Source organism: Parasteatoda tepidariorum, chromosome X2, assembly GCF_043381705.1.
Source record: "Parasteatoda tepidariorum isolate YZ-2023 chromosome X2, CAS_Ptep_4.0, whole genome shotgun sequence".
In the NCBI taxonomy this organism is placed as follows: domain Eukaryota; kingdom Metazoa; phylum Arthropoda; class Arachnida; order Araneae; family Theridiidae; genus Parasteatoda; species Parasteatoda tepidariorum.
In genome coordinates this window covers 25,701,722-25,712,606 of record NC_092215.1, presented here as the reverse complement: position 1 = coordinate 25,712,606, position 10,885 = coordinate 25,701,722, and the positions used below count along the sequence as shown (strand labels likewise).

The 10,885-nt window shown below is 28.3% G+C and overlaps 1 protein-coding gene across 1 annotated transcript in view; it reads left to right on the top strand.

Annotated features, from left to right (window-relative positions):
* Nucleotides 1-7,476, top strand: part of LOC139427240 (eggshell protein-like) — a gene marked incomplete in the record, with an annotated part of 17,043 nt that extends 9,567 nt beyond the window's left edge. The window contains 4 exon segments of the mRNA XM_071188255.1: nucleotides 2,978-2,995; nucleotides 4,223-4,252; nucleotides 5,734-5,766; nucleotides 7,249-7,476. Coding sequence (XP_071044356.1) covers nucleotides 2,978-2,995; nucleotides 4,223-4,252; nucleotides 5,734-5,766; nucleotides 7,249-7,385 — 218 coding nt within the window.
* Between the last annotated feature and the right edge of the window lie 3,409 nt (nucleotides 7,477-10,885).

Below are 10,885 nucleotides of genomic sequence, written 5' to 3'. Positions count from 1 at the left end.
CAGGAACTATTCGAGATATATATATATATGATAAAACTTCAGTGATGTGTTAGTTTACTGCATAGAATTTAAATTTGAATAATGAATTTTATAATATGCTATATTTTATTCTTCACACAATGCTGGTTTAATTTCAGGTGATGGTTCTTATGGAGGTAAGAATCGCCTTTTAATAACATCAGCTTAATTTTTTTCATTTAAAATATTACTTAATCCTTGCGAATATTTTTTTTTCATCTTACACAATCAATTGTTTATTGAAGTTAGTGTATATGAATATAAAAATATATGTATATGTCGGAGAGGGGGGTTGGAGTTCATATTTATGACAAAAGTTTAGTAAATAATATTTTGAATGTTTATCTTAATCCTTATTGATATTGCTTTATTGCTAATTTAGATGTAAACTTTATAATAAGCATTTTTTTAAAAATGTTTTTGTACACATTGGCATCATGCTGTGGAGCTAGTGTGAACATGTTATAAAACATAATCCAACCGTCTGAAATTATTTGCAACATTTAGATCAAGAATTGTGCATCACATTAGTTGCTGCATTTCAAGTAGTGGAGTCTTAAATAACTCTAGAAGCAATTTATCAGATCGATGCTAGTAAAATTATTATTTTAATGGATTCACGGTTCATTAGCTAGAAATTAGTTTTTTGTCATTGCTAGTGCAAGTGTCCTTTGAAAATGAAGCGTGGCTTAAGATCATGTGGAACCTGGACATTTGAAACTAATTTGGTATTGATTTAAAGATAGAAAATTCGGTAAGAATATGTTGATTAACAGCATAGCACCCTGAAAACTCTGAAAAATAATTAAGCAAAATCTTAAAATCATCAGTAACAATAATCAGTGCAAAAGTATTCAAATGTAGCTGCTATTTTGGAAAGAAAGGGTATTATTTAATTTAAAGTTATTTCAAAAAAAGCAATTTTAATTAAAATAGAAGTAATTATAGTTTTAAAAATACAGTCTTTAGGAGATAATAATTTAAATTTTTTACCATAATTAAAACTAAAGCCTATAAAATAAATAAATTAGAATTTTTCCCGTTAAAGCCAGAGATTTTCCTTTGAATAATTTAAGTAGTAGCGATTGTTACTATTTGCTATTTCATTTTGATGCAATAAGTTTGGTTTACAATGATCACAACGGATTATAAACAATTAAAAACAAGAATTGATATAAGTGCAGCGAAGTTTTTAAGTAACGACAAAATTAAATAATATTTACTAACCATAATTGTTATTACACTTGCACTTTAAATATTGCAGTAATCCACAACTTCCGCTTAGGTAAATATGTCAATAGTGCTTCCGATTTCCAAATGATGATAACAAAAATAAGATAAATTTCAATTATTTGATTGATTTGGGATTATCACTGTATGGTATTTTACAGAAAAAAATATATTCGCATACGAAATAAGAAAATACAAAAAAGAAAATTTATTCGCATAAGAAAATATATTCGCATAAGAAATATTCGTACAAGAACCAGTCCACAAAATGATTAAAATTGTATTTTTTAAGAGAAGGAAAATCCTGCTAGCAATAACGCAAATTCACAAGGACTTAAAGATTACGTCAATATTGACTTGTACAGTGTGCGAATAGAAAAACGAATCACCATGAATAATTTTTGATCAAATGATGGGTTCTTCACGTTCTAGGACTCATTTCCTGAAAAATCAAATTTTGAGAAAGTCGTGTTTTCGAAAATAGATTTCTCAGGAACTATTCGAGCGATTTCGCTAAAATGTTGCATTTTGCCATTTAAAATTACGCTCTTTAAAATCTTGTAAAAATTTGTGTACCATACAGTTCAAAAAATTTTCGATTATTATTAAATAAAATACTAAAAAATAATAAATATTTTCTAAAAGTTATATTTTGCATGGAATTATCTTTGGATAAACGAATTTTACAATTGGGTGCAAAATGTTTTCAATTCTCTTAAAAAGTTCTCTCTTTGCGTGATATGCATAAATTGAAATTAACATTATGGGATCCAAACTTGCGATCGCTCTCCTAATCAAACTATTTTGACCATATTTGCCAGATTACACTCTATTATTTGGGGGTCAAAAATTCGAATCAGTCAAAAAAAGATACGTTTATTCAGAGAAGGTACAGTACGTTTCTGCGTATGACTTCGCTACTTGAACTATCGCCTGAACTGATAAATTATATTTGAGGTCACCCACTTGAACCATTAAGATTAAGTCGTGATCGTGAAGATCTGATCATGTGATCAGAATGTGCACTGTACACAGCTACCTTACACCTTTATGTCCACTCTTACGGCATGGAGTCACTAGTATGCTGAAACTCATAGCTGTATTATAAAAAAAAAAGTGCAAATCTAGGCAAGGCTATTGAAGTAAGTAATAATCATATCCATTAATAATGTAAAAACCCTTTTATTAAAAAATATTAACAAAACATTCCAAAGTAACAATTGAAAATTAAATTAATAATTTACTTTTCCATCGCAAACATCTTGTTTTTTAGCTTCTTAATTAACAATAAAGTGCTTTACCATATTAGAACATTTGAAAGTGTAACTCAGCCTGCTTATTTCCTAAAATTTAAATATAAATTTTGAGTGTTTTTTATAATTTGCGTTATTTTATTTAATTCTTTATTTTAAAATGCTGGTTCGATCTTAGGGGATAGTTCTTATGGAGGTAAGCATGAATTTTCAGTTAGATTAAAATAATTTAAGTTAAATAAATCGTAATTTAATTTAATTAAATTACTTAATTAAATCTTAATATAATTTAATTAAATCTTAATAATATTGCATAGATGCAACTTTTTTTAACTTACCATAATACTCAAAAAAATTATTTTTTCAGATGATGATGGTAAGTACAATGAAAAATGAGTAAATTTGATGAAATACATATAGATATTTTTAAATTTATAATACCATACTGGATGTAACAAAAAAATATATATTTTCAGGAAATTATGGACCCAGGAGTAAGTAACAAAATAATATTTGATTAATATGATAATAATTTGTATGAAAGGGTTTGTTGGTAATCCAAATCGTAATTTTTTTGACATAGTTTCAATTAAACTTTAAATATCTTTAATAAAAATTTTAAATGTCTTTAATAAAATTGTTTTAATTAAACTTTAAATATCTTTTATAAAAATAAATATCTTTTTTTTTCTTCCTGTTTTAATCTTTATCTTAAGTATTAGATAAATATTGGAGTTGTTACAATTTATTTTTGAAACATATATTATTACTTTCTAGTCTATTAACTATTCCAACTTATTGAGCATTTGTACTAATACATATATTTTTGCAATATTTCGGTGAAAAGAAAAAAATTATGATTGTGGAAAAAGATTAAATAAAAGTCGTAGTGAAGTGATTAGTAAGTAAGTAGGGCATAAATATTCAAATGAAGTATTGTTTATCTAAAAAAAAACAATAATTGATTTAAAAAAATAATTGAAGTAAAAATGAAAGAGGCAGGAATATTCTGCTAGCTGCGTTTGCTTCGAACACTAAAATTTCCTTTCACAAAATTTCAAAAACTGTTGCAAAGTTCGCCATTAGATGGCACTGCTGACTGAAAAAACAATAAAGCATTGTTCTTTGAAGCGCTTCAGGTTAGTTAATTTAAATTATTTGCTAGGGTGTCTGCTAATACTTATTATTATACACCATTGGATTGTAAGTCCTTCAGTTTGTGCTTAGTTGTTGTTGAAAACAATTTTTTTTTATTATTTTTTTTTTGCAGTTGCTTTGATTAAATAGCACACAATCTGTTTACGGCCATATGAAAAAATTTTAAAAATTACTGATAATTAATACAATTTGTTTTAACAGACAGCAGTGAACCGTGCATTTAAATTTCCGTCCGTTTCTATTTCATTGCTTATGCAAGTAGACAGTTATTATTATTTGTTTTTATTATTTTTTTTGGTGCACACGGTACTCAGAGATGAAAGATTATTGTACTTCTGCAAACTTTCCATCATTTTCTTTGCTTGTATTGTCTTATAAAAGAGGAAAAATTAACTCATTCGGTAATTACCTAATAAAACAAATAGAAATTATCTGATTTTTTCCATGTTCAATTGCTAATAGTAGAAATTTCTAGAAATATTCAATAATAAACGAATATCAATTTACTGGCATTGAATATTACATTCAATACATTTTCAAAACCAAATACGTTTTTTTTCCAGACAATGACGATAGTGGCTATGGATATCGATGTAAGCATATACTTTAAAAATATTAATTTTCAGCATGTAATAATTTTTCCCGTGTTCTAGCAAAATAGTTCAAGTTGCAGCAATGTTTGCAACCAAAAATGTGATTTTATTTAAATAAATTTTCCATTAAACATACCTGATCACATCAATAACTCTTAATCTCCAATACATTTATAAATATGTCACATCTACTAGACAGAGGGTATTTAATTATAAGTAGTGGCTCAATCACAGGAATTTCCAATTGCTTTGATGAATATTTTACTCGAACTTGAATATTTTTGACAGACCACTGAAAACTTTGATGTAATACAATACAGCTTAAATGAAATATTTATTAAATCACAGAGTTTGCGTGGTGTATGGAAAATGTGCCTTGTCAATTTTATGGTAGATAAGTTGCGCATAGACAAAATAATTAGCATTCTTTTTCAAATTATATCTTGAACCTACAAGTTCTGTTTCTATGTTTATACAGTTAGAGTTAAGTAACTGAAGATTGGAATCAAAAAAGTTTTCTATATGGTAGACAGTTACCTTATATTAAATTTCATTCATTCGCATTCATTTCATTCATTAGCATTCTTTTTTCTAATTTTAACTTGAACCTACAAGTTCTGTTTCTATGTTTACGCAGTTAGAGTTAACTAACTGAAGACTGGAATCAAAAAAGGTTTTTATCTGGGTTCTATCACTGCTTTTATCCAAAAAGGATTCCATTAAATTTCATTCATTCAATTTATGTTTATTAAAATATTTTTTGCAAAGAATTTAATTACAAAAACTATATAATACTAATATTTGGAATACATACTTTGTGGATATATTCGATCATTTTTATCATTTTCACTGATGCTGAAAGAAAGGGGACAATTTTATGCATTATTGCCATTGACTTAAAAGGTTCACTGCAAGATAAATAAAACAAAATGGTATTTCTGATGAGTTTTTAAATCACCTTAATGGGGTGTTGGGCAAAATAACTTTAAATCAAATTTACTCAACTAAGAAATACATAAAAAGCTAAATTTTAACACCACCAAAAAAGTTTTTGTTCCCCACTATCCACATCAAGTTTGCATACCTGCTACCAATTACTAAACACGTTTATCTAAACACGTAAACAAATAGTTTTGCTCTAAGGACGAAAGTTCTGATGAAAAATTACAATTAAAAAAACTAGTATATGATTTTGCATTACCAAGTAAATTTTCATTTGTTTAATCAAGTTTCTTATTATTTAAACAAAAAGATAGTCTTAAGAGCACTTGAATCATAAAAAATAGTTAGTTTTTAGTAGTTTTAATAAATTAGTTAAAACTCATAAAATGAACAGCTAATTGAGTGTATGATCTCGTGAAGTATTAAACCATGCAAAGGGACTTATTTTTTAGAACATGTTTCTAATATTTAGCCAAACCTCATAACACGAGATTTTTGTTTTTATGTGTTATTAATCATGAAAAATCATTTATTTTTAGATGGGGGATATCGAGTAGGCAGAAGTAACCAAGGTAAAAAATATATTTTCATTTATTAACAAAAATGAAAATAATTTTGCTGCATTAAACTACTTTAAAAAATTTTAAAAAAATTTAGATTCTATCAAATTTAATTTTAATTTTGTTTTTGATTGAAAATAAAAAAAAATTATAACGTAATGCTATACATTTTTAAGAACAAAAAATAACTGTGTTGAGCTATGAAAAATTGAATATGTCACTATTATTAACCAATTCAAAGTGTCTATTTTCGATACGAGATGTTTATTTTTTTGAGTTGCTCCAAATGTTTTGAGTCGCTTGCTTTAGTTTCTTATGCTAGTTTGACGTTTTGAATAAAAGAAATAAATTGAATTCTAAATAAAAATTAATTTTCTTTCTCGCGAACTGTTTATCAATAAATAAATAAAAACCAGAAGTTAGCCAATTTTTCTTAATTTTCAATATGTAACTTTTCGCTCAATATGTTAGATCAGTTTGATCTAGAACTCATCACGTTTAGGTGGCGCGTCGAGTTCCACCTACAACCAACTCAATCAAACAAATGTTTGGTGTGGTATTTACGTTACATGTACAGTTATTTGCTAAGATTTTCAGTGGAGTGAAATTCTTCGGCTTACTGTTTTGTTAAGGTTCCTTTTTTGCATCTATTATAAACTTTATATTGGATTTTTCGGAGAAATGTGGTATAACTGAAACATACTTTAGCTTTGCTTAAATATGTTCATTTCCAGCTTCATGTATCATACTTTATTCGACACCTCTGTCACAAATCCCAACGATGGCTAGTCGATATGAATTTCGCACTCGGCGTGTACCGACCGCAGTACTGACGTAAAATATCCTCAATGGTAGACGGATCATCGGTTAAATTCCCCTTGCCATTAGGCTAACCGTGAGAGGTTTTCCTCTCCATATAAAGCAAATGCGGGTTAGTTCCACCGAAAATTCCTCCACTAAGGCTAAATTTCTCCCAATAATTTATCTAGGAGTTCCCTTATCTTCTGGATTGGGTTCAAAATTACTATTCTATGGAGTTGAACATTGATAGTCGTTAACCCAAAATCGGGTCGGCTGTTCAACGATGGCTGTAAAATAAAATAAGCATAAAAACTAAACGTTTTTATTTCAAAGCGTAATCCAATTTCAAAAATTTTTAAGAAAGATGAAAATTTTGTAAGTTTTTATTTATTTTAAGTATATTACGAGAACTTGAGATATTAACAGATCTTAAAATTTTAATACCGTTTTTATCTTGATTACAATAGGAAACTATTCCCCACCAAATCATTCCAAAACGAAAATGTTTATTTTTCTTTCGACCCCTCTAATGTGCATATCTTCTTTTCTTAATTTTTCATGGGTCTAAAACTATTTATATAGGCTGATCTTTACTGAATACACTGTATATCTTTTACATTGTTTGGTGCAAACTATATTAATTTTGCAGTGCAATTTTCCGTTGATTTATAAGTTTTTATGTATTTTTTATAGCTAATCAAGGAGGAGATCAACCACAAAGTAATGGACAAACTGCTTCAAATATCAACTATGGTTCTGGTGACATAAATAACCAGCAACGAAATCAACAAGCTCAAAGTGGATTTCAACGAAATCTAAATGATTATTAGAAAAATAAGAGGCGGCATGCAGCGGAAATTTTTAACTTCAACTAGACCTTTCTCTTCTAAGGCATACAAATAAAATATTTTATTGTCAATACTTTTTTGTTACTTGATTTTCTTTCTTCTTTAACCCTTTAATAGGCCTTTTGTGTCTAGTAAGGGTAAATTAAAGTATTTTCGAAATTGAAATTGTTTTAAGAATAGTAATTGATAAAGGGAAAAAAATTCATTTAGTTTATAAAAATTTCATTTTTTGTTGGTCAATATATTTAACACGACCTATTAGGAACTCATTGACTTTTATTTCTTTTTATTTATAAAATAAATTATATTAATGCTACAAACTTCAAAGGGAATTATGTATTTTATAACTTTCATACGTTTTTTTTAAACTCAAAAATGGTTACCAATTTTATTCAAACGCCCTTCAAGAAAGCTGAAGCTATTAGCAAATGGAAACCTAAATTAAAAGTGGGAAAAAAATTGGGGGTAAGTATAATTCCCACGGCTTTCGAAAGGGTTAAAGTATCCAATGGACTTTTATTCCTTATAATAATTTATATATTTCTTAGAAGACGAAATAAACGTTCACTTTATCTAATCAACAAATAGGATTGTAGCAAATAGGATTGTTTTAATAACAACACAATATGAGCTATAATTAAGCAGCTAACGATGAGAAAATCATCATCATCATCATCGAAATATAACTGGGCGCCTGGGGCCGTTAGCGGCTTTTTTCCCATTCGTCTTGTATTTAATCATTAAGGTGGTTCTTTCTGGCAATTGAAATGCAATTGTAATAAAAGAAAATTAAATATTTTGTATTTTAGTAAAAATTATGTCACTTACAAAAATGAGCTGCAATCGGCCTGAGGTTTATGTCTTCTCTTTAGTTTTCAAAAGTAAAAATTTCATTGAATCCTACGATGTCACAATATATGGTCTTTTCAAAAAATCTGAAATTTTGCTTTGCAGTATGATGATCTAAAAAATCTATGTAGAGGTCGCGATGTATGTTTTTATTGCGGATAAACCATCTTGCTTTTGTTATTTTCCTGAAGATTTTATTCTAGCATATTTTGAGTTTTTTAAGGAGTGATGTGGAGATGTTGCACCAAGCTGGAGATGCATAAGCTAGGATGGGATGCAAAGTAAATAGTTTGCAAAGTAATGATGCAAAGTAATGTAAAGTAATTGCGAGATGCAAAGTAAACGTTTAAGTTTGAGTTCCATTTTAGGGTTCTAAAGAAGGATTTGTAATCTGTGGCAGGCTGTTTGTGCTTTGTTGATAACTTTTAGACGTGATCTTTCCAATTAAATTTGCTGTTTATGACCAGACCAAGATATTTTGCTGTTTTGACTATGGGTATAGTTTCGTTAAAGAGAATAACTTGATTTTTTGGAAGGATAGTTTTTCTTTTACGATGAGAAAAATGCTATTATAAAAATAGTTATAATATATTTATTTTAAAATCAACTGGATATTATTAATTTCCTTTATCAAAAAGTCTTTTCTTTTTGTTTAACTGAGGTAAAAATTTATAATGTGCTCCCAGTTTCTTTCTTAATTTCTTTTCAAGATAAACTGTCTTTCAACGGAACGTGGATATGTTTTTTAAACTAAGCTTCAATAAGCCTTCGAATCTTAATTACCTGGTATTACATACCTGCCAACTCTTCCGGATTTTCCGGAAGATTTTATTTTCATATTTAAAGTGGTAGTAATTATATACTATTTTTTCTTTTATAATCTTAATTTTTAAATGATATTGATCACCACTATTCTTACAAAAATTAAGCAGATATATTAAGATGCGTTACTATCATGGTAGTCAACTTAAGTTTTCTCAAATACAACGTATTTGTTTGCTTAAAATTGAAGTTTCAATTCCATTTTAATATCACTGGGAAAAATGATAATGGAAGGATTTAAAAGTTGGCAGGTATGGTATTACCATCACCTCCTACATCAGAAATCCTCCACACGGTATTTTATAAGTTGTCTGAGCAGAATGTTTGAAAAGTGAGCCAGTTGTGCACATGAACCCAAATTCTATTTTAAAAGTAATTGAGTGAAATTTATCACATATATTTGATGATTGAATCTGTAGTGGTTGACAAGTAAATAAGACAAACCAATCATATTCATAAATTAAACAAATTTTTAAACATATATTTGCTACAACTTTCTCATTTTTAATATATTTTCTATTAAATGGCTCTTTCGTAAACTGGTTTAACTTCATAGTGGTCTGATCGGACTACCTTAAAAAAACCGTGTGGAGGCTTTAAGTTGTAGGAGGTGTTGACTGGAGTCCCTCAATTTTCAAGGACTCAGATAATTGCAGTAAATAGGAATAGGAAACACGTTCTTATATAAATATAGCTATTCTATAGAGTGATTTGTAGACCATCGGCATTAAATTTTTCAGGACGGGCGAGTCATAAAAATCAGATTTAAAAGCTACTACTAGCAGAAAATTCTATGAAAACCCCCTTTTGTATGTATTTCCAAACTGTAAATACTGTAATTATATTAGTGTTTATTTTCCCATTGTACTTTAATTTTACCTTTTTTAATGTACATTTTTATTACTTGTAATTTCGTTATTGCCTAATAATGGCAAAGTGCATCTTTTCTTTTCTCAAGAACTCCATTTTCTCCCCAAGCTTTAATTTTGTCATGTATGTTTCTTAGTTTATTTCAGGATGAATGGGAAAAGGGCCGTAAGGCCTCAGACGCCCAGTTCCACTACAGTGAACGAACGAACGAATTCTATAAAAAAAAGCGTAAAAGCTGCACGACGAAAATTTATAAATAAAGCTTTGACACAATACTTTTAATACCACAAAGTTTTAGTCACAGATTCTTTTAAATACCTCTAAAACATACATTTATTTCGTATCTGAATCAAGGTTGTAAATTCATGATAGCAGGTGCAACAATTGCAAAATTTCGTTAATAGCCAGGACACTCTGTTTACTGGTAGTGAAATTTACTCGTTAATTCTTATTTCCTTATTTAACCCATTAATCTTCTTGGGAAGTTCAAGTCATAAATGTATTTGCACGAAATCCGAATCAGGATAGCAAAAAATACAAAATGGTAACTTAAGTCTGGGCATAACTAATTTGACAAACTTATTTTTGCTGTCACTTTAAATCTAACACATCCAATCCTAGTGTGTTAAAAGTGTTAACTACAAAATTTTTCATTCGAACTAAGTAATGGTAAATTAAATAAAGCAAACTATTGCTACCCCGGTCTCAAATAAACTGCTATAAAAATACATTTGGCTACCAGTTTTATCTTTTTTACCCTGATTATTGACACCCTGAGAATGCATATATGACTTGCACATATTGAAAAAGTTAAAAGTCAGAAAGAAGATATTTAATTCCTCTTTATGTTGGTTAAATCGAATTTTGCGTGGATAAAAATTAAATCCTTTTACATTCTTCCTTTATGTACGAAAATAGCTATTTTAAATTTTCCATTTTCA